Here is a 26,660-nt window from a genome sequence, read left to right as displayed (position 1 = left end):
GTTGGTTTTCTTGCTTGGCTAAGTTAAGTAGAATGATGTGAGCAGTAGAATTCTTTTTTGCATGTGGAGTCGTGTGCTAGATGAAGCGAGAGTTGGTACAAGTGACTCTTTATTACCATAGTCTTTAGATGGGGCCTCATCAATAATGAAAAAACGATCACTCAAGTGCCTTCGATAACGAATTTCGGCAATTCATCTTACATAATTTGCTTTTAGTGAAATATCAATTCCATGTGGCTCTCTTAAGAAAAACGACCCCCGCTTCGTATGAGAAAAGTGTTGATGTGTTAGCTCAATATCCCAGCCAGCCAATATTGCTTCCATGGCATTGGACATGGACATGTTTGTGTACAGATGGGTCTCATTCTTGAGCAGAGCAAAAAGAAATTAGGGTTTAAAGAAAAAACATTAAATTAGAACGATTAATTTGTATGTCATTAGTTGATCTCATACGTCTATTACAATAATTTCAACAAACAAAAAAAAAGTATACGTACACATCCGTATCCTCAACCGTATAATCTGGACACGATTGCATGTACGATTCTTAACGAGAAAGGTCTGATTCCGTCATCCACTTGTATGTAGAGCAAGATTTTCATCTTCCGCTTGCGTATAGTTGATGTTGAATACGCGGTCTTGCGGTCCTCTGTCTTGGCCAGTGGATTTCAATGTTCTATAGATTCTGAAACCCATTCGCCGGCACATGATCCCGAGAAAAATGAAAGAAAACTATTAGATGGTGTGGCAATGTTGCCTACCGGCGTCCCTTCTCTTCCTTATCAATCAAAACCGGTACATCCTCGAGATCTTAAGGAATTTACTCTCAACAACGTATATCAAGCATATTTACTCTCAACAACGGATATCAAGCATATTTGTCTGCATTCATACAATACCAACGAGACATGACCGCATTGACATATCGACTCGCATACGAAGAAATAGGATCTTGATGTTTGAAAAGACAAGCAAAGGAGAGGGTTTATATAGCTCAAAGCACGCCACAAAAAAATGAAGATTGATTTTTTTATAAAAAAAAACCTCACCAAATCCTATTGACCTTAATATCTAATCCTTCAATTGCAAAAAATCTCATGAAAAATCCAAAAGAATCCAACATCATTACTGCAAGATTCTCGATATAACTATGATGCGTGTTTGTCGGAATTACGAGCAATATACTCATTATCGTAAAGCGAAACAGATTATAACATGTACATAACACACGCCGCACTTCGATTCTGATTGTGTTTCATATCTTTTTGCCAGTCAAATAACAATGCAGTATGTCCTCTTTCATTCAATTACCCCAGAAAATGTTTTATCACGTCATATTTACGTTGATAACGTCATTTTCTTCTAATTTCTAGTCAGATAACTTGAAAAGGTAATTAAATTCAATTATCAGATATGAGGATTTCATACGGAAAAAAAAATTCAATTATCAGATGGTTTACATGGACAAAAAAGGGTGGAATTTCGGCAGAAATTTTCCCTTCTTCTACATCGAAAGCGGACCTAAATAAAAATCCTTTATTAACAATACATTTAGAACAGATTAAAGGAAAAAGAAAAAGAGTCAGAATAACCAATGGGCCGGGCTTTGATCCAGAGCCCAATAAGAGAAGCGGCCCATTTACAGGGGTCCTTGTACTTCAAAGTGAAGAAATTGCCGAGAAGCAGCAACTCAGCGCCGGATTCAATCGTTCCGAATCAAATTAGGGTTTTGGTTCTACCCCCCCCTTTCCTCCTCCTCCTCCCTCCCGCTCCGGAGCTCGTCGGCCGATCGCCATGGCGGACGATGACTTCAACGACATCGACATGGGGTTCTCTCCCTCTCTCCCTCTCCCTGTCTGTTCTGTCTCTATCTCTCTACTTCTGTGTGTCGTCCGAGCGTGGCTTGTGAGTTGCATGTCGCGCGCGCGCGCTCGCTCGCCCTTTCGGTTTAGGTTCGATTACGATCGTCGTTCGCGCTTCAAAGGTCCGTCCTTTAGTTGGCTGAGCTGGTTTTTCACCTCCTTCGGACATCTGCGGCTGATTCTACGTCGGCCGCGGCATGTGGGTCGGCGCGGCATGTGATAAGGACCGTTTAGTTCATCTCGAGAGTGCGAGTGTTGTGGATTATTCGTGTTGGGTTTTCTTGCTCGTATGAGCAGTAGGATTCGCTTTTGCGCGTGGGGTTGTGCCCTGGATGAACTGAGAGCAGATGCATGTAACTCTCTAGTTCGAATAGCTCCTTGTAAGGTTTACTGGGTCGATGCTATTTCCACCTGAATTATGCTGTGATGTGTTTTCGGTCCTGTTTATGTGGTTTGCAAGTTTCCATGCTTAATTGCATAGTCTCTGCGGTGTATCTCTCATTCCCATGTCGCCGCGGCTGCATTGGAGTCTGGCGGATTTCTCAATCTGCTATTTTCTCGAGATTTCTTTTCTTGGTTGTTTTTGGGACGTGAGCATTTGTTGTTCGGTTACTATGGCCAATTCGTAGTTGCGTAACTTTTCTAGAGGAAACAGCATGCCGATTTGGGGCATTTTGCAGTTCCTTTTAGATGCTTATGAATTGTGCTGTGCAGGTACGAAGATGAACCGCCAGAGCCTGAGATTGAAGTAAGGGTCCAACTCTTCCATGTTCTTTCCTTAAATGTTTGATCGTTGATGAATTTGACTGACAGTTTTGATGAATTCTGCACATGCAGGAGGGTGTAGAGGAGGATGCGGAGAACAATAACAATGAGGATGTTCCTGATCCTCTTGATGGTGAAGAAAAAGAAGAACAACCTGTAGAGCGACCTCGTAAGACATCAAAGTTCATGACCAAATATGAGCGTGCTAGAATTCTGGGTACTCGTGCTCTGCAGATCAGGTTTGTGTTAAACAATTCGGTATTATTAGCCACTTGTTAGTTTTGTGTTTTAACAAAATTTATTTTCATTGAACAGCATGAATGCGCCTGTCATGGTTGAGTTAGAGGGTGAAACTGATCCACTGGAGGTATGGACCGTACTCGAGTTTTTACTTAGTTCTTTGAATGCTAAAAGTGCCTTATTCAATGTGTTACTTCACTATGGATATTTACTATCTTGCAGATTGCAATGAAAGAGCTTCGAGAGAGGAAAATACCGTTCACCATCCGTCGCTATCTCCCAGATGGAAGGTGAGTTTCACTGTCAATGGTTTTCCTCCTCCATTGCATCAAATATACTGTGTTTGAGCTTGCCAATGCAATATGCCCCCCCACTTATTTCCATTATATTATCCCTTATATGGTTTTACAGTTATGAGGATTGGGGAGTAGATGAATTGATCGTGGAAGATTCCTGGAAGAGGCAAGTGGGGGGTGATTGATTTTTTCGTCGAGTGTGAAGATTGGATGCGGGATGAATGAATTCCGTAGTGATTGAATTCTGTAAATGCTAGTGGTTTCGGGCATGAACCACTCGACAAGCAATGTCGATGACAATGCCAGTGTCAGGATCATGAACTATTTTATGTGCGTTTGCGCATGGTTGCTCTGAGATGGAGTGTGTAATAGAGATCCGGTGACTTTTAAACGCTCTACTTCGTACATGTGTTTTGCCGGGAACTGTTGCTTGAAATATATCATACCTATGAAAGGTTCTCTTATTAGGTTAAGAGATGTTCTGCCCTAATTCTTATGTCAATTAGGGAATTGCTAGTCGAGCCTTGCCTGCCCGTGAAAACATTAATTATCATTGGTGATAAAAATATTTTTCATTGACTAATTATATCAAGCGATAAAAGTTATCATTTTTAGGAAAATTTTTTGCAAATCGTTCATTTTTAACTGAACAAATGGAGTCTAAATGATAACTATAACTTGCACCATGACATGCACAACGTATATAATCTGATATGAGTTCAACTTGAAGCTGGATGAGTAGATATCAAGTAAGGCTGTGCATGGCAACTATTCTGTGCCCGGGAACAGATTCTGGTCAGAAATGATTCTTTTTTATTTTGTGTCCGGGAATAATTTCTAAGCATTTGAAGACGTTTGGTAACTGCCCAAAATTTCTATTCTTAGAATAGAAAAAGAACAGAAATGCGTTTGGTAGCTACACAAAATTTCTTTTTATTAATAATATTTTGAATTTTTTAATATTTTTTTCTTTTTTTTTCTTTTTTTCCTTGGCCATGGTCGGTCGCCGGTGACCGGCAACAGGCCAGGGCCCGTCGGTCGCGACAAAGAGGTCGGCCTTGCCATGGCCGGGCGAGGCTCGACCTTGCCCAGATCTGGCGAGGCCGACCTCGCCATCGCCACCCTCCGCGACGGCCAAGTTGGCCTCGCCTTGGCCAGGTGAGGCTCGACCTCGCCCAGATCTGGCGAGGCCGACCTTGCCGTCGCTGGGGGCGGCGAGGGCCACCCTCGCCGGCCCTGACCAATTGCTGGTGGACGATCGCCGGTGGTCGGTCGCCGGCGGCGGGCCAGGAAGAAAATGAAAAACAAATAAAAAAGAAAGAAGAAAACCAAGAAGAATCAGAAATGGAAAAATTGTTCCAGAATCAAGAAGCTACTTTTTTTTAGGGGTGTGCAACGGGAACCACCGGGCAGAGGGCCGAGCCGGGCCGGGCCGGGAGCCGGGCCGAGACCGAGCCGACCGGGCCGGACCGGGACCGAGCCGGGCCGGACCGGACCGGACGGTCGGTTCAGGCGGAGCCTAGGGTGTTGGTCCGGTCCCAGGTTCCCATTTTTGGAACCGGTGGGCCGGTCGGTCCGGTTCCCGGATTCCATGGTGAGAACCGGACCGACCAGGCGATAGGGCCTGGGACCGATCATTTATGCATATTTTTAAAAATTAGCTAGTTATTTTTTTATCTTTTCAAGGAATTTATTTGTTATTACTGACTTGCCAATTTTGTGAGCCATCAAGCTGCTGTGAATGGGTTGACTTTTTTATTTTTTTTTAAATTTCTAAACAGTTACTTTCCTTTCCCAATTTTCTGCCTTCTACTTACTTTCCCAATTCTTCCTCTCGGTAACCCTAACCACAGTAACTTGAGCAAAGCCAAGCCTTCCCGCGTCCAAGCCTTCCCAGTTTCCCTTTTGCCGCCTTGCCTCACGCCTTGCTCCGAGCGAGTCGCTCGATGTCAGACGCCTTTCCCTCTTGTAGCCTCGCCTCTCGCCTCGCTCGACGTCCTCTCGCGGCCTCGCCTCACGCCTCGCCTCACGCCTCGCGGCCTCACCTCACACCTTGCTCTGAGCGAGTCGCTCGACGTCGATCGCCTTTTCCTCTTGCAGCCTCGCCTCTCGCCTTGCTCGACGTCCTCTCGCGGCCTCGCTTTAGGTCTCCCTTTCCGCCTCGCGGCCTCGCCTTCCGCCTAGCGGCCTCGCCTCACGCCTCACGGCCTCGCCTCACGCCTCACAGCCTCGCCTCAAAGTTCCGCCAAATTCACTATGATGATGCAGTCACACGTGAGCTTCCATTTTTGTTATTTCTATGTCCCTCCAAAGTATAAATGATCGTCTTCAAATTGTTGTGCTTTTTGGCAGATTACTTGATGGAGAACAAGTTGGAGGTGAAGAGACTACGGTGGAAGATGATGGATTTTTGAAGGCCTTCAAGGGTTTTTACTTGACATTAAACCTAGAAGATTACGTCGGTGAGCTCTCTCTCTCTCTCTAGTGTTGTACCTTTCTTTCTAGCTGACTTGATCTGTCGTGGAATTAATTTGTGCGGTGGGGGGCTCCTGATGATTTATGCATAGTTTGGTCATCTCTTTTAATGCGTTCAAGAGTCTGAACCACCTATGATTTTCAGGGAAATTCTTTCTGGATGAGTTTGTTCAAGTAGGCTAACAAAATATCAAGCTTCTTAGATTGTCTGTCAATCACAAAGCGAGGAACAAATCTTGTATATTTCACGAGATTCATCATTACCTCACTTGACCCTCAATCTCAAACGAACAGCCCTTTCCCGATTGCTTGGTGTGCAGTGCACTACCATTAGATGGTGCAGGGGAAGCTTGATAAATTAATGGCATTTCTGATGCAGGGAAGCCATTATCTATCTTGGACGGGATTTTCATGGCAATTAAGGATGACATAGGTTGCCACCCACAGGTAAAGTTTGTTCCGGAAACTATAATTTGCCGCGGCACTTCATCTATGGCCAGATTGAGTGTTGAACTTCAACACTTAAATAAATGTAATTTTTGACTTCCCATGGATAGTATTGAACAATGGCAGAAGTGTGTATTAAACTTTTGTTGATATGGGGTTCTACTCTTTTTTTTTTTGCCTCTCTAATAACACGTGTTTAAATTAGGGGATGTATATTTTTGGAAGCCCACATGGGACATATATTTTTTTTTTACAAGTATTTGATTCATTTGAACCGGACCGGACCGGACTGGACCGGTCGGTCCGGTCCACGGTCCCAAAAATTGGGAACCGGTCCTCTCGGTCCAGTTCCCGGTTCTTGGATGGGAACGGACCGGACCGGGAACCGATCACCCCTACTTTTTTTTGCTTCTTGATTCTGTTCCAAAATTGATTCTGGGACCAATTTTTTGCAAAATTATGCCCGGGCACAAAAATTTTAACAAACGGATTTCTGTTCCCAAGCTGATTCTGAAAATAAAAGAACAGAAATTTTTACTATGTGGCACGTTGCCAAACGGGCCCAAATTGAGCCAAATCCGAATTACAAGGAGAGATACCTCTAATCCTTAAGGTAAAAAGTCCCTACAATGTGAAATACCGGTAATTGTCAAATCCGGTCGGTAATAAAATTTTGACCGGCAACTTATTAGGCATGTTTGTAAGTTACTAAAAATTTTCAACAGTTAATTTGATTGTTTTGTGTTACCAACAATTCTAATAATTCATCAATATTTACTAACGTAACTTATCAATGTGTTAAATTTTCTTTATAGAATATCATGTATTTTTATTCGACCTATCGATCTCTATTCGATTGTTTCGAAAAATACCAAATTTTCTAAGAGTTTATCAATATCAATTTGTTAAATTTACAAAAGCAGTAATGTTACTAACCCTTATAAGAAATCACTAGCCTTGATTTAGGTGATTTACCAACTTTTTATAGGTTAAGGTACTAACTTGTTTTAGCTTTACCAATATCTTATTTGATTGAGTACCCTACATTTGTCACATTGTTTAGAAATTATCAATTGTTTTAATAAATTGTTTACATTTTTTGGAGAGCTTACCAACATGTTGAATTTACTTTCTTATAGGAAATTACTAACTCTTATTTTAGTCCTTATAACAATGTTTATTTGATTGTTTGAAACTATTGACTATTTCTATATTTTACCAACATTTATTTGTTAAAGTTACCAATATACTAACTTTACTAAATTTTATTGGAAATTACCAATTTCTATTTGAATCACTGCAAACGTTTGTTTAATCTTTTGGAAATTATCGACTGTTTCAAATTAATCAGCATTTATCTGCATAGCTTGCCAACTTTTTTAAGTTACTAACTCTTCTAGGAAGTTACCAAATGTCATTTGAGCCCATCTGCCGAAGTTTTTTTTTTTTTGAAATTATCGATCATTCTTATAATTTACCATTATTGTTAAAATTCATCAACTTGGTAAATTTGCTAACTCTATATGCAAAATTACCATCTATTTTCTAAATTACCAATTACTCGAATATATACCTATATTTAATTTACTAACTCTTATATAAAACTACCAACTGATATTTGAAGCTAGTTATCACTCAAACTATTACTAATGATTTGCTACAAGAGTGTAGCAAATAAATATTGGTAAGTTTTTGAAACAATTGATAATCTTTAAAACAATCAAATAAAGTTGGTAAACATGCTCAAATAAGAGTTGATAATTTCCTATAAAAGTTAAATAACTCGATATATTGATGAGTTACGCGAGTAAATATTGGTAATTTACAGAACTAGTTGGTAAATGAACAATCGAACTAGTTGTTGGTACTTTCAAAAAATTATTAGTAAGTTATCCACGCGTTACGTGTTGAATAACCGTTGAAACTTTCATAAAATTATGAGTAACTTACCGATATATTACATGCTAAGTAAATTGCCTATCAAAATTTAATTATCAATCTATTTTGAAAGGGAAAATGACACAAGTGATCGCTAAATTTTGTGCCAATGTGCAATGTCGTCCTTGAACTTTTAATTTATTCAATATGATCTTTGAACTTTAGCCCAATATGTAATATTGTTTCTGAACACTTAAATTATTTAATATGTTCAATTTAGTTCCTAAACTACATGTAAATGTTCACTATTGTCCTTTCATTAATTCATGTTTAGGGACAATATTGAACATTATCGTATAATTCATAGACTAAATTTAATATATATAAAAAATTTAGAGATCATATCGAACAAATTAAAAATTTAGAGGCAAAACATTGAACATTAAACTAAAGTTCATATACTACTTTGAATAAATTAAAAGTTCGGGATCGACATTACACGTTAAGTAAAAGTTTATGAACCATTTATGTAATTATCCCATTTCAAAATTTACCAAATTACAAGCATGAAAATATTGGGTATTTCCACTCACTCAGAAATCCGCCGACCGGAATACACGAAAAAAAAAGAAAAACCACTATCGACACACACGGACAGTCACTACGAACGAACACGCTCGAGTCTCCTTTGATTCAGAGAGAAGAAGAAGATGCGGGCCTTATCCTTCGCACCTTCTGCTTGTGCTCTGTACTCGCCAAGAAACGCAGTCGCAGCTCGTTCCAGCTCTCAAGCCTCCATACCCATTAGCCACCCGTTCGTTCCCGAGGTAACCCGTTAAGGAATTCGACCAAAGCTTCCATTTTTTTCGCTTGTGATGTTGCTGTAATCCAGCGTTCCGTGCCGGTTCGTAGAGCGTTCTGTGTCCATCGTGGTCGACGATGGAAAGTGTGTAATGGGTCTTCTCCTGTTTCGTTTCTTGTGAGTTCAAGGACTAGTGGTGTCAAGGGATGGAGCAATTGGATGCTTGACTCCAGAGTTCGAGCTCAAAAGTGTCGGAGCATTTGATCTTTTAGACGTGTCTGCTATTGATCGCATGATCGTTTTGCAGGCTCGAGTTTGGGGCCTAACTCGAGCTGATATCTGTAAAACTTAATGTTTCATGATTGAGCTGCGTCGGTTCAAGCTCGAGGTTGGTAGATCGTGCCTCGCGGTGTATATTGGGCCTTGGCATTTTATGGCGAGTCGAGAACTAAGCGAAAAATGCATTGTATCACACGGAGAAGTTAGGAATAGTATTTGGCTCGAAATCTTTTTCGGTTGCTGAGGCATAGTGACAACAGTTGGAAAAACAAAAGATGCTTTGTCCATTCATAAATCCATAATGGTGGTCCAGGTCAGCTGCGAAAAATGGGAGCTGAGATGTGGTCTTAGTGCTTTGAAGGAGCCCGATTATTTGCAGCTTGAAAGCTTCATTTTGGAATGCCAAGTGCCTAAATTTGTCTTCTTTTCCCCTTTTATTAACCCGTTGGGCAATGCAGGTTTCGAAAGCAGTGGATTCATTGTACTCCGAATTCAGATCTGTAGATGTGTTGGTGGCGCATAACACAGCCCGTGTACTTATAGCTTTTCAGAATGCTCGAATTGGATCCCATGTAAGGAAGCAAATTCTTTTTTTAGCTCCGAATGTTGAGTTGGAAGTCAGTAATTGAATAACATGATAACCACAAGGTGAAAGTGGATTATTTCATGGTTTTTGGGGTAGGGACTTGTGTAGATTAAGTCACATGGCCATGGTCACAGCTGAGTTTCTTCGCCTGAACACTATGTCAACTTGAACATATCATATGTGCAGTTGGGAAAAACAAATAAGTTTTCAGCGGACTTGGGAATTCTTTTGATGTCTGCTTTAGGAATTAACTTTTGATGTCTGCTTTAGTGATGGTCAGCAGTTTTCTAATTGAGGCTATGCATCAAAAGGAAATGCTAATGTGTCTTTGCACTGGCACTTGTTGAGGAATATTGTAGTCTAATGGAGTTCATATCACGCCTCCGTTCTCTCTCTCTCTCTCTCTCTCTCTCTCTCTCTCTCTCTCTCTCTCTACATAATACTTATACAACTGATGAGAAAAGATGAATAGTTTTCTGGATCATCTCTTCTAGTCATTACGTCCTGATTTGTGTCCTTTCATGTTTGTCATCAGCACTTTGGTGGTTGCACTGGCTATGGTCATGAGGAAGCAGGTGGACGTGAAGCACTTGACCAGGCTTTTGCAGAAATCTTTGGGGCTGAATCAGCAATAGTACGCTCTCAGGTTGACGAAAAACTGCTTATATTTACTTGGAAGTATAGTTGCTTCACTTGATTAACCGTTCAAGCATGTGCCTTTGATACAGTTCTTCTCAGGCACTCATGCTATTACTTGTGCTCTCTTTGCCATTCTGAGGCCAGGGGATGAGGTAAGCTCTACATTATATCATTGACACTTGTGTTTAACTTGATTGGGTAAAGTCAGCTGGGACTGCAGAGTAAATTTAAGATAGTAAGTTCTGTACTAACTTGATTGTCAGCTTTTGGCAGTTGCTGGGGCTCCATATGATACTCTAGAGGAAGTTATTGGCAAGAGGAATTCTCATGGGCTGGGTTCATTGAAAGATTTTGGAGTGAAGTATCGGGAAGTTCCAGTACGTTACAACAATTTAGGACTTCACCTTAAGCTTTTCCTACTTTTGGTAATGACTTACTCTTTATTGGCATAAACCAGCTTGCTGAGGACGGTGGACTTGACTGGGATTCACTTTCCAGAGCTGTGGAATCTCATACAAAATGTGCATTGATACAGAGGTCTTGTGGTTATTCATGGCGTAGGAGCTTAAGTGTCAAGGACATAGGCAGGGCAATAAAGATGATAAAGGTAGGATTGACAGGTGCATGAGATGCTGAAGAGAAAAATTTATCTATTTGAGCATGGATTGATCTGGGTTTGGAATCCTGATTTGGTAGGTTGCATCATGATTGACCTAATTTGCCATTGTTTGTCAATTTATAGTAAATTAGGCCAGGTGTTGCATATTATACTAAATTGATGTATAGGTGTGCTTAGATAGTTGATTTTTTGTAAGGAGAGAAAGGATGAATGCTAATGGAAATAACCTAAATTACTCAATGACGACATTACACTTGATCAGTTGTGGGATCATTTTCTCACGAGAGGTACTGTAAAGAATTATAGAACGGATTGCTGTCTATGCTTAGATCAACATTGACACAAACTTATTGTTTGTGCATGAATTAGAGCTTTTCTTGCAACTCCGGACCTGTTTTGATTCTTATTCTGTTCACATTTGTGTGACATCCACAGGCCCAAAATCCTAACTGCTTGGTGATGGTGGATAATTGCTATGGTGAATTTGTTGAAGGAATTGAACCTCCAATGGTGGTATGTGACTCGGTTCTTTTCTAAGTTGTCTGTGTTGTCCTCCTTAGAGACAAGTAACAAACACGCCGTTGAATTGGGCTGCAGGGAGCCGATTTGATTGCTGGAAGTTTAATAAAAAACCCAGGGGGAACCATTGCACCATGTGGTGGATACGTTGCCGGCAGAAACAAATTGGTAATGGCTGCAGCTGCTCGTCTCTCTGCACCCGGGCTTGGAGTTGATTGTGGTTCAACCCCTGGTGATATTATGCGTGCCTTTTTCCAGGGATTGTTCCTTTCGCCTCAAATGGTTGGTGAGGCAATCAAGGTATTTGATTTTGTTTGTACATTCTTTTCATCGCAATTTTCTGTTGAATGAATAAAATTTGAGTCCTCATCTCCACGACATTTACTGGCTCTGTTCTTTTTTAAAAGGGAACTTATCTTGTAGCTGAAGTCATGGCATCAAGAGGTTATCAGGTGCAGCCACTTCCTTGTGCTCCTCGCCATGATGTTGTGCAGGTTTGTCAGGTCTAGGCTGATTATTGTTGGAAACTAGAGTTTTCATCTTTGTATCGATTCTCTCTAGATCACTTTTGTTGGTGAGTGCTGCGACTCATACACCTTCATACCCTTTACGTGGATTGAGTTCTAGGAATAATGGTGTTGTAGAGTTATCTTTTTGTTGAGTTCCTCGTGGCCCTGTTGGGCATTACAGCAAAATCACTTTCCACCGTTGAATCTTCAACTTGGTAGCACAAAATAATCGCGGTTATGCAGACTGAATATAACACGTGGGTTTGGCTTTTGATCCTCTATTCATTTCAGGCAGTGCAGCTTGGTACTCGGGAACGACTTCTTGCTTTCTGCGAAGCTGTCCAGAGAAGCTCTCCGGTATCTTCATTCACCAAACCGGTGGCGGGAGTCACTCCGGGCTATGCTTCTGAGGTCTGAATTCTTTGATTATGAACAAATAATTATCATCAGCGGTTATCCGTAAATTTAACGTACCATTTCTTGTCAATCAGTGGGCGCCATCTGATCTGGGGATTGCTCTCGAGACAAATTTAATTATTGGACTATGCCATCGTTGCACTCGACAATTCGTCATTCACTTCTGAATTGTTGCTACATTTAAGCTTTCTTTGGTTCTGACAGCACCTCTCTTTAACAAAAGAGGGTGACCCTAACTATTACGTAGGATGACAGTCATTTGGATGTCTGTATCATGTCATCTGCAAGCATACTGACCCATGTTATAGTTCTATAAAACTATGAAGTTTTTTTGGAGTTGATGTCCTGTAACATAAAGCATGGTGTATATTCATCTGGTAGCGAATTGATTTTTCCATGAAAGTATGATGACTACATTGTCTAGACACGATAATGAATTCGATTTGTATACAAAATTATTATTAGGAAGCTTTCATTCTTAAAATTCCCTTACACTTTGTTAGGTGATCTTTGCTGACGGAACGTTCATTGATGGGAGCACAAGCGAACTTTCTTGTGATGGACCGCTAAGAGAGCCATTTGCTGTATTTTGCCAGGTTAATTATTTTCTCTTTGCTTGTTCGTTCCTTTATTTTTTATTGGAGAGTTTCGTGTTTAACTTTGCCGAATTAGTTAAACATCCCTGAGTCACGCTTTTGGCTTTTACTTGCACTTTGATTGAATGTGCAATATAGGGTGGCACACACTGGACCCAATGGGCTCTAGTTTTGGGAGAGATTCTGAAATCCATATAACCTCGAGACCGGGCTACGGGGAGTCGAAAGGGTTACGCGGGATGCTTTTGGGTTGACAATTTTGCCATGAAATCACAGAGAAGTTCCATAGTAAAGGGTGCAGGTTTTGGCTTGGGTCAAGACGTAACTTGTGTAACTGAGGAGAAGGCGGGTGACTCTGTGAGGTGATATTGAACTCTTTGGGTGTTTTTCCCCACTTCTTGATGGATTCCGCTGGGATCAAAGTTTTTTAATATCATAAAGGCAGTGGTTAAAATGGATGATCTTGAGAACGTATACTACGAGTCGATACTTGGCTTGTGTTGCTGTCTTACTGCTCATGTTAGGAGGTTTTCTTGCTTCACTGCCGGGAAAGCAAGCATTCCCGTCGAAGACTTGGAGATATACGTGCAGTGTTTCGTATGCTGAATGGAGACACAGATGCTTGAATCATATGATCTTTTTCTCGATTGGAAGACATTGGTTATGGTCTTGTCAGTCCAAATGAGAATCATGTAAAAATGGGGAAAAGGCTACAAAAACAGTTGCAGAATCTTGTATGCAAATTGCAACGCTCATACTTCAGAACCGGAATTGAAGATCTTTCGGGTGCTGCTCTTTTTCCCCTTGGTTGCATAGAAGCAGCGTCCTTGGTCCCTAAAGTTTGACTGTCTTTGTAGTTTAGTCCTTGATCTTTCTAATAAACTGAATGTTTTCTTCCCTACAAAACTTTGGAGTTGAGACACAGCTCTAAAATGACTCGATTTACATTACCAGCATTAAGATTAAAGGGGAATCAGTAATCCTTGAGTTCTCTATAGCACATGTAATTATGGTGTGATAAAACTCAAGTCATGTACAGGAACTATATTCACAATGAGAGTGATGCCTTCCAACACATTGGAAAGGACTTAAGAGAAAACATAGGCGATGGTACTTATTGTCACATACCAACAATTCTAAATGAAAAATGAAACTACAAAACAATGCCAATTTTGAACATTATACCATAAGGAAAATAAAACGATAGCACACAAGTTTATAAATCAAGTACTTCAAGCATGAGAATTTATTTTCTTGAATCATTAGCTTGTCGGCCAGAATGTCTCTCATAAAGATGGAATTTCATCCACAAGAGAAAAACCACATGTCAATTGGGAAGTCATCTAAGCGAAGCGACAATCAATATCTCAACCAGTAAAGTTAAGATCTGGATTAACCGATTTGTCTATGTCCAATGAACAAAATACGAAATAGGAAGTTCAAACTTTGTCAACCGGCACAAGCCCTCATTAATCTAGTGAGAAGTAAGAAGGCATGTCCCTATCAAAAAGAACTTGCACTGTAGTCTTTAATCTTGAAAAGATGTAGAAAGGAATGATAGTAATGTTTGCAGAGGGATCAGACCTCTCAATACACACGAACTGTTAGGGAAATTGTTGATGCAGAGCTCCAAAGTCAGATTCAAATCGAAATTTAGTATTAGCAATACGAATTTCGATTTACAGAATGTTGCACACGTACAATCGGACCACATAGTATGGAACCCCACAATTACGCGAGAGGAGCCTTGTGTGTATGCACCTTTCGTTTCACATATTTATGAACCCCGCTCGTGTGGGACCCACGACTATGCGGAAAGAGGGCATACACCAAGTCTATGTAGAAGTCCTTCCAACAGGGTACATGAACCTCTCCCGTCTCAATCATTTCAGCTTGGTCGAAAGTAAACTGCAACATCAGATAAACAAAAGCCCATGCTTGGCTCATGCCACTAAAGTTCTCAAGGTGTCTCATGCAAACCACATCAGATCCGATGCATAAATTAACAAGATTTCACACCACTCATGCAACACCACCCAAGCACAAAATCCAATCCCATCTTCAGTCCGAACTCTCAAGGAAAAGAAGCATCCATGATCATTCGAACAGATCGCGGTCGTTAACACAAATGGGTCCATTCTATTTCTGCATGCACGCACATTCATCTTTATAACAAAAAATTAAAAGAATACAAGTCCTTTCCATCGACTCTGTAGAGTAAAACAAACTGTGCACGAGATGCAAGAAAAGGCAAACAGTGAGAGGAAGCTTTCAACTCGTTTAGCTTTAGGTCTCAGGAGCAGGAGCCGCAGCTGGAGCCGGAGTTTTCAAGAGCGGTTGAAGAGCCTTGACAACTATACTCATGTTTGGACGGAATTCAGCTTCATATTGCACACACAATGCAGCAACAGCTGCCAACTGAATAAACCAAAATAGCACATGATTAAAATTGGGAAAAAGAGCATGTGATTGAATGTGAACCAACTATATATATTTTATGCTAATGCACGTAAAAAAGACGAATACCTTTGCGACTGCTTTTGGAGGATACTCTCCCTTCAGCTTGGGATCAACGCACTGTTTGACTTTGTCCTCACTCAATCTTGGAGTGGCCTAACATTTCATTTCATTCCATGAATCTAAGTTAAACTCCATCCCCATGCACATAGAGAAATCGTAGAGAGGAAAAGTAAGCGTTTTCTTTTTTCAGTTTTGGGAAGCAGAGGTAAGGGCTCTCACCCAAGTAACTAGACTCTGCTGTCCACGGGGCATTGTATGATCAACAGGTTTTCTCCCTGTCAAGAGCTCCAAGAGTACGACGCCAAAGCTGTAGACATCGCTTTTCTGGGTCAACTGCCCGGTCATTGCATACCTAAAATGAATTGTGCAAAGTGACCAAGTTATATAAGCTGCAGATCTGAGAATGTATCGCGAGCAATTCTCAAGCTGAGGTTGATCTGATCATTAGTGACTTCAGTATAAACCTCAGCAACTAGCTATGAAATATAACCCTGACCCTCATAAAATGGAAGAAGCCCCTCCTGACTAAGACCCGAATTAAACTAATTTTCAGCCTAACTAAAACCAGAAACAGGCAGGTATCTTGCCTGAAAACCAAAACTACCAGCATATGTGTACAATTAAGCATTCAAGCCATGGATTTTTTAAGAGAACACTCCTAAAATGGTGAGGATGAACCAAGCTGGACTTCACAATGAATCTTAATATCATTGAGCTGCAAAAACCTCAATATATCAAGTTCATAACTGCTTGTTCATGACATGGCAAATGCTAAATATAGGTGAGGATGAACCAAGGTAGAGCAGGTTCTAAGAGAACACTCCTATTTATTTAATAACGCCCTCTAAAACAGCCCTTTACAATTTTCCAACCCGTAAAACTAACTACACCTTGTGTAGAGGTATCGACAAGCTATCAAAAACTTCCAATTCAAGAAAAACTTTGAACATGTATTAGTCTCAGGCAATCTCATAATGAAGATCACATCTACATCATGCTTTTCCACCAACAGGTGCAAAACCAAATCAAGCTGAAAACTTGCCCCAAAAATGCTCCAGCTGTTAATGGAGACATAAACAAAAGATATGATCGCCCAAACAAATTTTGTTCTTTTGTGGATTGACACAGTGCCGCCGAATATAATTTTACCTTTTTTAATGCACGTATTTTTGTGAAAGTGAAACGAACAGAACCTAGAACCAGAAGAGACATGATTGAGAGAGACGACAATGCAACGATCCTGAAGCAACTTGACGAATTAAACAGACTAATCGGAGAACCCCATGATCAAAATAAAAGAGGGAAAATAGATGCATTACTCTGGAGCATGGTAGCCAAAGGTTCCCAAAACTCTAGTAGAATGAAGACGGGCAGCCATATCAGGAGCCTGATTTGACAAGTTGAAGTCTGCAATTTTCGCTTTGAAATCTTCAAATAGAAGAACATTGCTGGATCTAACGTCTCTGTGAATTATAGAAGGCTGAACCTTCTCATGCAAGTACTCCAAACCACGTGCTGCATCAACAGCGATCCTGACTCGCTGCATCCAGTCAAGCGTAGGACCTGGTTGTGCACCTTGGACTCCCTTTCTGCCTGTACTTGCACCATAAATATTAAAAAAAAGTATGTTATACCACGATTCCTCTTGTGATCAACACAATTAAGTAAAAAAGGGAGAACCCACAAAGGCTGAATACCATGTAGTACGTCGTGCAAAGATCCCATGGTAGCAAACTCATAAGCAAGTACCCGGAGATTTCCCTCCACACAGTAACCAAGCAATTCAACAAAATTTTCATGCTTCAATCTTGAAACCACAGAGACCTAAAGAAACAAGATTAACAGAATAGGTAAAACTTGCTGACCGGCAAAAAACCTGCATAAAATGCCCTACAAAAGCTAAATATCCAAATAGCAAGGCAGGACACACCTGTGTCAAAAATTCTATGTTCGACTCTTGCTCAGAAGAAACGTCAAGCTTTTTGACAGCCACAGCTTTCCCGCTATCTAAGTTCGCATAATATACTCTTCCATAAGATCCTTCACCAATCAATGCCTTTGATCCAAAGTTATCAGTTTTCTCTTTCAATTCATCCAAAGACAAAGCGGGTACTTCAATAGGTGGCGGTGCCTTCTGCACCTCAGGCTTGACAGGGACTGATGCCTTTGAGCCTTTGGGGAACCCTAGAATGAAGAATGGATGTCATAAGTGAATGAAGTTGTACAGACTCAGAAAGCAATGAAATTAGATGAAATAGCAATTGAGCAACATGCACAGTTCACATAGAGTATCGGATAATTATCAGACTTGACATTGCTATATTAGGAAAATGGGGAATTACTCAGTTACATTGGTTCAAAAAGTTATACGAAACGCAAGAATAAATTTCCCCTTCAAAATCATTTGAGGTAACTCCACTTTTCCTTCATGTACACTCATAGCATCCTAAGATCAGCTGAAAATTATCATTAAATCACAGGTAGAAGATCTAGCGAGCCACATAAAGTACTCTGATGCAGACATGTTTCCATTTGCATCCATGTCAGCTTCCAGATATTCTTGTGTGAGAAAAGTATCAAAGGAAGATTTTGAGTTTGCAAAACCTTCGGAATAGATCTCTCACAGAAATGAGAGAACATAGCAGTTCAGTTCTTATAATTGATCCAGCAAACAAACATGTCTCACTTCACTAAGAAAAAAAATAAAAAAACCAACAAAAAACTTGGCTGAGCATCAGATTTTCATATGATTATGTGGAAAAATAAAGATATATTAGAAAATTTCATAATCTACGGAGATGCATGGTCACCAAATCAAATACTAACTACTCACTAAACCTGCACACTGAAACAGTAATTTGTAGAACTGAAGCCATCACAGCTAGCACCGTATGGCAATTCTGAGAAAGCACTTCCAGGAAAAATAATAGAAAAAGCTTGCAATACTCAAAAGAAAACTGGATTCCCAAGCATTTTAAAGATTTTCATGGTACAGTATTACCGGGAAAGAAGCAAAAGACCAGCACAGATAACTATTCACATAAAATTTCCAAATCATTCGGTCGCTTACTAACATTTTATTTATATTAATATCTAAGCATATCTCACCAACAAACATAACCTAGAGTCAGCTTTGCACTCCTTTCGGAAAGCTGCACTTGCATCATCATTTATTTAAAACAAACACTTTAAAGCAAATAGATAATATACCAAAAAAGTTTCGAAGAAGCAATTTGCTTTCTTCAGATGAAATGAGTTTAGTGATGGTACCATCAGCATGGGGCCTTGGGCTCTTGAGGAGCTCATCATCCCTGGATGGATAAGACTCTTCCACTTGACATGTGCAGCAAAGCCACCTCCTCATTTTATCCCTCTTCCTCAATAAAAGATCGTCTTGTGCCCTCGGTCTGTCCAGTCGCGTAAAGTAACTGGGAGGAGAAGCATGTGCCTGCGACGGGGGATGGATCTGTAAATAATCTAAAACAAACACAGACAAGGAAAACTCTGGACATTCTACCTATCATATATAATCACTGATCCCAACTATTCACAAGTTATCTATTACGAGACTATAATATAACAACCTCAACCAATTTTCAAGATAATGAAAATCAATGTACGCAACCTACAGACAAAGGACATATGCAGCAGCAGAAGGGGATATATGATTGCCTACAGTGCATGTAATCGAACTATAGAGATGACAATTAGGCTACACTTGACACTTGTACGTTTAACTTGGACCCAACAACCACCTAAGTTCCATCACTACGGTATTTTTATCCAGTTTCATGAAAAAGGGATGATCAAACATCACAAGAACATGGAAAAATGCAAACATGGCTTAATCAGCTTTATTAGGAAGCCCCTAAAAAACTTAATAAATCTCGATTCCTATAGAAAGATATTCTTGGAGAATATTAGAAACAGAAGTTCAGAAACCAAGGCAGCATCGATTATCCCACCTCAGATTGTAGTGCCAAATATATGGGTACCAATTTCGGATGTGAGCTGGAAAAGGAAAAGCCTATGACATTTCATCCCAAAACCCCCGCATAACGCCACTAACTTAGAAACCAACTAAAAACTTGTAGAAATCTCACATATGACCACTGTAATACAAATTCATTTCGCGAGGAAAATTAAGAAGTTTCTTCATGTTAAGAACGGAAAAAAACCCAGTGACTTATAATGACAAACAGTGACTAAATTAGGCTTCATCAATGCATCTGCCTAATGCAATATCAACTACTATTAACGAACAAAACAGAAAAAGAACACGAGCATATGCATGAAACCAACGATACACATGTACGACAAGCAAATCAGGAAGACTACCAAGAACGCATCATTTAAAATGGGAAAAGAAACAAAACGGCCATTGCTACATACCCCGAAGCCGCGGCGAAAAAGATCGCGTTCCATCAAGCACCCAAGAATCGATTAATTCTCAAAATACGAGCGAAACCCAACAACTAATTCGGTCGATCGAATCACGGGCTCCGATGACCAATTCGAAAAGAGGGTTGCAAGGAGCGATCTTTACGTTGACAACGCGATATCAAAAACGCAAAAAGAAAAGGGAAAGGGGGACAACCCGGCGGAGAAACCCTAAATATACAAGGAAAGGACAGACAAATATCCTGCGTGAAGATCAAAGAGGGACAAGAGAACGCGTCAAACCATATAGGGGGGGAGGGGGGGTGGCGGCGAAGACGGGAACGACAGCGAAGAGAGCTGAAACGGGCAGCGATCAAAATCCGAAATTGATGGGTTTTTGCCCAACAGCGAGAGGAATCGCATCCTATAATTAAACATCAAGAAAACCCGGAAAGGCAAGAAAACGGAGAAAGCGGGCAAAAGGGGAAAACAAGAATACCTGTTTCTCTCCCTCTCTCCCTCTCTGTCACACACTGCCTGCGTCGATGGCCGAAAGGTTTTCTTGATTTGGTGTGGAGGTAATGCTGCGATGGAGGGGGGTGGGGAGTGAGTGGGGGAAAGTTACAGGTGGGAAGGGAAGAGGATCTCCTCCCTCCTTCGCTGCTTTTTCTCAGCTTTGCTTTTTCTGGGTGGTGTGGTTGTGGCGACAGAACAGAGAGGCAAACGCGTCGCTCTTGTTCCTTTGGTCCTCTTTGTATTAAAATATCATTATTTCCATGTGTGCGCTGATTGAGACCGTGCTTGTGATTCATTTATCATGAGACCTCGTTTTGGGATATTTTCTTTTCTATCTCCACGCTTCTTCTGTTCCATCGTTTTCTCTACAGAAAAAACGTCGACAGCAGGGCAGGACAGGACAGAAGCGAGGTCGGTGTAGATTGTGTCGTTGTGACTGAGGAGGAAAGGCCCCCCCTGGCTGGCTCCTTCCTGTTCCTCGGCATCGACTGATTTGTTGTACATGACGCACGAGAAAATCGGTATTACAAAACATATGTTATTACTCGATTGGCCAACAAGTGCCGCGTGAACACATACGCTTTAAACAATATCGTCGTTATTATAATCATGAAGACGGGTAATTATGTCAAGCGGACGAAACGAGCGGAATATTACATTTCACCTAGCGGACAATCGACCCTTCGTGAAGGGATGTATCGAGAACCGAAACAGAACGATCACGCAAAAAACGAGTAAAATATATATATGCCCCAAACGCGCCTAAAACCTAAACCTATATGAAATCTCTTAATCTCGCACCATACGGGCCAGCCCAAACCCGTTGAGGTTTAGGGCGCGCCCTCAGCCCCGCCCGCTCACCACCTGGCGAGCGGGCGGCGGCCAATCCGGCCGACCGGCGCCAATGGAGACCCCACATCCCGGGGCGCGCCCGAACCCCACTTCCACCCGGCCAAGTACGGCAGGCACCCGTGTCGGGCGCGCGCCCGAACCCCGCATTCCGCACGCATGGGTCACGTGTCGTCGGACAACTCTTCAGTTTTCCTAAGCTCACGTGGGCGTACCCGGTGTGAGAAACAAGGGTCCCCGAAGTATTCGCCAACTCCAACACTTCGTACCCTTATTGGCTAATTATCAGGAAGTTCAAGATATTAGCGTAGAGGGGTTGTCGGCCTTGCTAGTCAGCAGAAAAGGGCCAGTTGGCCCTTGCTGTGTCCGAGCGAGGCTAGACAGGCTTTCCTTAGAGTTAGACGATGAGTTCTTGCCACTGACATACAAGGGTCTAGCAACGAGCGCTCACATGGCCCCAGTTTGGCCCTTGCCTTGCCTACCACAAGCGAGGCATAACTGCTTGTCATAGACGAGTGAGGGCCGATCGAGTCATCGTCGCCTAACCACGACGAGAGTCTCCTAGACCAAAAAGCTCATGGCAATTTTCTTCACATAATTAGTGGCATGTAGACATAATTGACAAATTGCTAAGGAAGAACTCGATAATATATTTGGCGAGAATTGGAGGACTCGATTAAATAAATTACGAGAGTTGAAGATCTTGATTGTTAGAAAAAAAACGGTTTGAGGGATCCCATTGCACCTTTGACAAGAGTCACGAGCCTAAAAGTTCGCTTAACCTTCTAGGTTATTGGAGTAAAACCAACCCTTTTTTTCCTTAATCATGTTTGAAGCTTCTGTCATTCGAAAAATACTTCGAATAGGAATAACTAGCTTATGAAATTAGTCCATAAAACAACATGACGAACTTTAAGCGTATATCTAAGTAAGTGATCATACTCAAGCACCAAACAAAGTTACACATTAATTCATGAACTAGCTCTATAAGCCAAAAGAACAGATCTCTAGACACATTGAAGTTTGACGAGGCAATTTCAACTTCTTTTGCAGAGAACAAACTGTCACAAATCACACCCCCGGCACTCGAGAGATCTTGGAAGGGATCAAAGCAATCTATAGGGATGTATCAAGTTCAGTAGAAGTGATCAGGAGGCAAGCAAAATATAATTAAGTTATATTTCTCTTATCATAAAATGATTAATTGGATCTCATGTGATAGAACCATAGATTATATCTCCAATTAAACCCTCCAAAATCAATTTTATAAGGTTCAGAGGCACTGTGTTTAAAAAAAGGGAGTTGGCTTACGCCCTTCCACGAAGGTGATGGAACTGGGCCAATCTTGAAATCTCGATTGGCTGCTATTCAGGCTTAAAATAGAGTTTCCAACTGATCTTCTTCTTTATTTTTTTTTTTGGGGCCCTCTTTGCTTTTCATCACATGCTGTCATCTTTTCTCACAGCAAGTCAGTCAAAAGGATTAAGTCAGTCAAAAGGATTCTCACTGTACTCGTTGTGATTGATTATGAGATAACACAAATGTAGAAAGATTGAGTTATACGTAGGAATCACAGTAGCAAGTGTATTTTATCCTGAAAATATTCGCATGGAAAGAAATGGCTTTGAGATATCAACGTTGGAGCATTTTTAGCTTGACATTCGACATCGTTACGAACTGCACTTGTCGAAACTGTTAGCGATAGCAATCTATTACCGATCCATCAATTTTCAGCTTGGCAATTTCGAACATTAATTGATTGGTGAAAACGATCTATCTTCTCATCAATATATATTGATTCCACTTGCATCGACTCATGCAACATCAATGGGCGGTCACTTATGGATAGCTCCCATGCATAAGTGAAGAATTCGAATTGCTGCCATTATACAGTTGTCTCTATTCTCAGGGAATCTGTTGATCATCTTCATCTCACTACCTTGAACTTTCCTAGGAATTGGACTTCTTTTATGATGGAAAATGCTAGACAGTGGACCTCTCTTTTTTTATTATTTGGGAGTGTTTGGCTAATAATAGACAATCAATTAGATTCTGGCCGATCGTGGCAGTTGACTTGCCATGATCATAGTGAGTTATTATTACAAGGTTACATAGAGTCGAAGGCCAAAGCACCTAATTACTACCGCTAGTCACGAGTGATGTTCCAAAAAAATTGGACTTACTTGCCAAAGATCTTTAAATGAGCATGCAAAGCTATGAGTTTGCGCACAAAATTCCCACAGAACATTGTCTAAAACCTGTAATATCATCCAGGTAGCAGAGAGATCAAACCCACCATCTCGTTCCAAGAAAAGAAGAAGGAAGGTGGAAGGAAATGTTGTTTCAAGAGACACCATCAAGCCATCCTCACCAACACCACACCACCTGAGAAAGTTCAGCCTCTCACTCTTGGATCAGATGGCTCCATCAGTCTACACTACAGTCATTCTCTACTACACCATGAGTGATGAAACTCATGCAAATGGCCATCATCACAAGGCCGAAGAGACAATAGCCACAAGGCTCAAGCACTCCCTCTCAGAAACCCTAGCCCGCTTCTACCAACTAGGAGGCAGGATCAGGGACAACCTCTACATTGAGTGCAAAGATGAAGGTGCTTCATTTTCAGAAGCACAAGTTATGGACTGTACTCTATCGGAGGTCTTGCAAAACCCTAATCTTGAACTCCTTGAGACAAGTTTCTGCCTTGCCACACCATTTGCACTGTGCCTGAAGATGTGGCAGTTCAAGTTGCTGTGCAAGTGAATGTGCTTGCCTGTGGTGGGGTTGCTGTTGGGGTCTCTCTCCTGCACAAGATCATTGATGGAACACTAATCAGCTCCTCCTCAGAAAATGGGCAGCTGTCTTTAGAGGACGATCTACTGATAAGGTATAGATGGGAAGTTATTGCATAGATCTAGCATAATAGACTATGCCAATCACTTATCAAGAAACAGGGTGACCGACATTGGATCCCCTATAAAGCAAAAGTTCTTACATGACCTTGGTTCCGTAAATATGATCGACTTTGTTTTACCATGCGATTTTATAAAACAAATCTATCTAACATATATTTTTTTTCAGGAAGATGATGCTAGTGAGTATGCGTTGGCTTCCACGCTCTTTCCGCCCCGGGGATCTTTGCTGGCTCGTGCTCTCATGTGGTCGGGAAGTCCTTCATTGGCGAAGTGAAGAGCTCGGCCGGGGATGTACGTGTTCAACGCTGCAGCGATAGAAACCCTAAAGGCAAAGATGTGTCGAACCCAACCATCGTTGAGGTCCTCTCGGGATTCATTTGGAAATGCCTTGTGAGCACCTCATCGGCGGTCCAATTGGGTAACAACCCTCAGGCATAATACATGATGACGAACTTTGCTCAAGTTGGTTACCAATTTATTTTTCTCCAAAGAAAGGGTCGCGCTTTTTCCACTCCTCCTTTAGCTTAGACACTCCTTTTTTTTGTATTTTGACCATATCATCCCTTGTGGAGCCCATCATTTCTGGTATAACTCTAGAAGAGTGATTTTTTTTTAATTATTCGATCCTTCTTGTTTTTCTTTGCGGGTCCCACTTTCCTTTTTTTTCTTTCTTTCCATGTCTCTGACATCTCAATTCTTCGCTTTTGCAAATCGTCTCTATATTTTCTCTCTGACAAGTCATTCTCTTAGGCCTCGCACTCCTCCTTCTTCTCCAGTAAATCTATCAAACATTTGCAATCCCCCAAACACTGCTTACTTTAGCAATCGGCACACTCCTCATTTGTTATTGGAGGAATGGTTCTGGCAAAAGTTTTTTTTTTCTTTTTAGTTTTCTTGTTCTTGAATCATGCTCATCCCGATCTCTATTGAGTATTTCTTAATATCTTTTCATAAAAGTGAATTTGACTTTTGGGTCATGGAAATTCTTGATTTTGTGATTCAATTCTACGTTTAGAGTATAGTGTGCATCAAAACAGTGTTTGTGAATCGGTTGCATAGTTTCTTTGTAGTCTGTAGCATACTTACGTCTTATAAACTTTTTCTTCCTCTGGGTTCAATTTCTCACTATCGTTTCCATAAGTTTTTCATCATCAGTTTTGTGGTGCTGTTGCTGCTTCTCATTAATTGACTTGTTGGAAATAATGATACATGATATGTTTAATCTTGTTGTTTGATCTTAGGAGAATTGAGGTAATCTATTTTCTTTGACAACAATGGAGGCCAAAGGCGATTCGCAAGAGTGAAGAATTAAGACGTCAAAGGCATGAAAAAAAGAAGAAGAAGGAAAGTGAGACTCGCAAAGGAAAAAAAAAAGAAATGATATCCAAATAATAAAAAAAGATCACTTTTGTGGAGTTGTACTAGAAATGATGGGCCCCATAAAGGATAATATGGCCAAAACACAAAAAATGGGAGTGTCTAAATCATCTGAGGAGTGGAAAAAGCGCGGCCCCCAAAGAAATTACTAATTAGTTTTAGGTTAACCATTGTTATTTGAGTCACACTCTTTAAATTCGCTTGATCAATTCCCAATTACCAACCTTTTCTAATACTAACTATATGTTATGACAAAAAAAATACTAACTATATGTTTTTATAATTTTTTAGAAAATAAAATTTCATTGTTTGGTAACTTCAATAAATGATGGTAAGTTATTACACAAATTGCTCGCTCGAAGTCGATCAAATAAATTTTGGTGAGTGATTCAATTAGGAGTAGGTAACCTTAAACTAGTTGGTAATTTCGTCGAAGAGATAAGTTGGAAATGTCATATAAAAATTGGCAATTTCAACAAAAACAGATAAGTTATTAGAAAGTTTAGTAATACGAAATGACCTTATCAAGGTTGATAAGTGGCTCTAATAAGGGATAATAATCTAAAGCTAGTTACTAACTCCATGTGACAAAAGGTTAGTAAATTGGTGAGTCATTAGAAAAATTAGTAATTCGGGAAAGACACGATCAATATTAAGAAATGGCTCAAATATGACTTGGTAACTTAAAATTAGTTGATAAATAATTGTAGCAAGCCGTCAAAGAATGACAGAACTATAAGAAAGACTCCAAGCACTAGGGAGAAATTTTGTGTCGTTATCAGATGCGCATTTCTGTTCAGAAACTCGTCCGGGGAATAGAAATAGAAAAATCTATTTTTGTCAGAAATTTATTTAAGAAATATAATAATTATCATTCGCGCTCAAATGGTCTATTGATGAAGATTCAAGATGCACCAAAAAATTTGGAAATAAAAAATACCCGCAAAATAATGTAATTGATAATCATATTTGATAAAATATAACAACATTTTTTTGGTTGCAAATTCTTTTATTGAACTAAGTATTGACATTTTCCAACCAAAAAGAAAAAAAAAACTAAGTATTAACTTCGACCAAGAAAAAACTTAAGTATAAACAAAAAAAATAATATTTGAGAAAAGACAATTCTAACCTCAACCTTCCTCTGCCTCAAGTCCCTCTTCTCTCCCTC

At 40.5% G+C, this 26,660-nt stretch overlaps 3 protein-coding genes across 5 annotated transcripts; 2 read left to right on the top strand and 1 right to left on the bottom strand.

The window, feature by feature from the left end:
- The first annotated feature begins 1,687 nt into the window (after window positions 1-1,687).
- On the top strand, window positions 1,688-3,586 carry LOC115678712 (DNA-directed RNA polymerases II, IV and V subunit 6A-like). Its single transcript, XM_030602127.2, has 6 exons — window positions 1,688-1,829; window positions 2,577-2,610; window positions 2,700-2,866; window positions 2,943-2,994; window positions 3,090-3,157; window positions 3,279-3,586. The coding sequence occupies exons 1-6, from the start codon at window positions 1,795-1,797 to the stop codon at window positions 3,346-3,348; spliced, it is 426 nt and encodes a 141-aa protein (XP_030457987.1). The 5' UTR covers window positions 1,688-1,794; the 3' UTR covers window positions 3,349-3,586.
- A 5,022-nt stretch (window positions 3,587-8,608) lies between these two features.
- Window positions 8,609-13,730, top strand: LOC115679314 (uncharacterized). Of its 2 annotated transcripts, none has more exons than XM_056314161.1 (12): window positions 8,609-8,790; window positions 9,503-9,616; window positions 10,166-10,264; window positions 10,359-10,421; window positions 10,533-10,646; window positions 10,727-10,876; window positions 11,324-11,401; window positions 11,486-11,707; window positions 11,815-11,901; window positions 12,208-12,327; window positions 12,837-12,929; window positions 13,068-13,730. In XM_056314161.1, exons 1-12 carry the CDS (start codon window positions 8,674-8,676, stop codon window positions 13,125-13,127), a joined length of 1,317 nt encoding a protein of 438 aa, XP_056170136.1. In that variant the 5' UTR covers window positions 8,609-8,673; the 3' UTR covers window positions 13,128-13,730. The 2 variants fall into 2 exon arrangements, with proteins under 2 accessions (XP_056170136.1, XP_030458780.1); XM_030602920.2 differs by having other exon boundaries at window positions 10,166-10,276.
- A 1,273-nt stretch (window positions 13,731-15,003) lies between these two features.
- LOC115679331 (PTI1-like tyrosine-protein kinase 3) lies at window positions 15,004-20,530 on the bottom strand. 2 transcript variants are annotated; one of them, XM_030602938.2, is made up of 8 exons: window positions 20,329-20,530; window positions 18,720-18,897; window positions 17,380-17,633; window positions 17,147-17,273; window positions 16,769-17,042; window positions 15,669-15,801; window positions 15,456-15,542; window positions 15,004-15,347 (listed from the first exon to the last, which is right to left on the bottom strand). In XM_030602938.2, the coding sequence occupies exons 2-8, from the start codon at window positions 18,811-18,813 to the stop codon at window positions 15,216-15,218; spliced, it is 1,101 nt and encodes a 366-aa protein (XP_030458798.1). In that variant the 5' UTR covers window positions 18,814-18,897; window positions 20,329-20,530; the 3' UTR covers window positions 15,004-15,215. The 2 variants fall into 2 exon arrangements, with proteins under 2 accessions (XP_030458798.1, XP_030458789.1); XM_030602929.2 differs by lacking the exon at window positions 20,329-20,530 and adding an exon at window positions 19,842-20,092.
- Between the last annotated feature and the right edge of the window lie 6,130 nt (window positions 20,531-26,660).

Source organism: Syzygium oleosum, unplaced genomic scaffold (assembly GCF_021117445.2).
Source record: "Syzygium oleosum isolate NSW1041296 unplaced genomic scaffold, Sole_v2.1 Sole_v2.01, whole genome shotgun sequence".
Classification (NCBI taxonomy): domain Eukaryota; kingdom Viridiplantae; phylum Streptophyta; class Magnoliopsida; order Myrtales; family Myrtaceae; genus Syzygium; species Syzygium oleosum.
The sequence above is the reverse complement of the archived record's forward strand: the minus strand, read 5'-3'. Positions and strand labels throughout refer to the sequence as shown.

What these genes read in the sequence shown, in the direction of transcription:
- LOC115679331 (XM_030602929.2), bottom strand. Translation starts at nt 19,874, where the DNA reads ATGGAACGCGATCTTTTTCGCCGCGGCTTCGGG. An exon ending in CCCAAGGCCCCATGCTGATG is followed by an intron (nt 17,634 to 18,719) that starts GTACCATCACTA and finishes TCTTCATTCTAG; the next exon opens with GGTTCCCCAAAGGCTCAAAG. An exon ending in CTCCAAAAGCAGTCGCAAAG is followed by an intron (nt 15,348 to 15,455) that starts GTATTCGTCTTT and finishes TGGTTTATTCAG; the next exon opens with TTGGCAGCTGTTGCTGCATT.
- LOC115678712 (XM_030602127.2), top strand. Translation starts at nt 1,795, where the DNA reads ATGGCGGACGATGACTTCAACGACATCGACATGGG. An exon ending in TTCAACGACATCGACATGGG is followed by an intron (nt 1,830 to 2,576) that starts GTTCTCTCCCTC and finishes TGTGCTGTGCAG; the next exon opens with GTACGAAGATGAACCGCCAG. An exon ending in CGCCAGAGCCTGAGATTGAA is followed by an intron (nt 2,611 to 2,699) that starts GTAAGGGTCCAA and finishes CTGCACATGCAG; the next exon opens with GAGGGTGTAGAGGAGGATGC.
- LOC115679314 (XM_030602920.2), top strand. Translation starts at nt 8,674, where the DNA reads ATGCGGGCCTTATCCTTCGCACCTTCTGCTTGTGCTCTGTACTCGCCA. An exon ending in GCCACCCGTTCGTTCCCGAG is followed by an intron (nt 8,791 to 9,502) that starts GTAACCCGTTAA and finishes TGGGCAATGCAG; the next exon opens with GTTTCGAAAGCAGTGGATTC. An exon ending in TTCTGAGGCCAGGGGATGAG is followed by an intron (nt 10,422 to 10,532) that starts GTAAGCTCTACA and finishes CTTGATTGTCAG; the next exon opens with CTTTTGGCAGTTGCTGGGGC.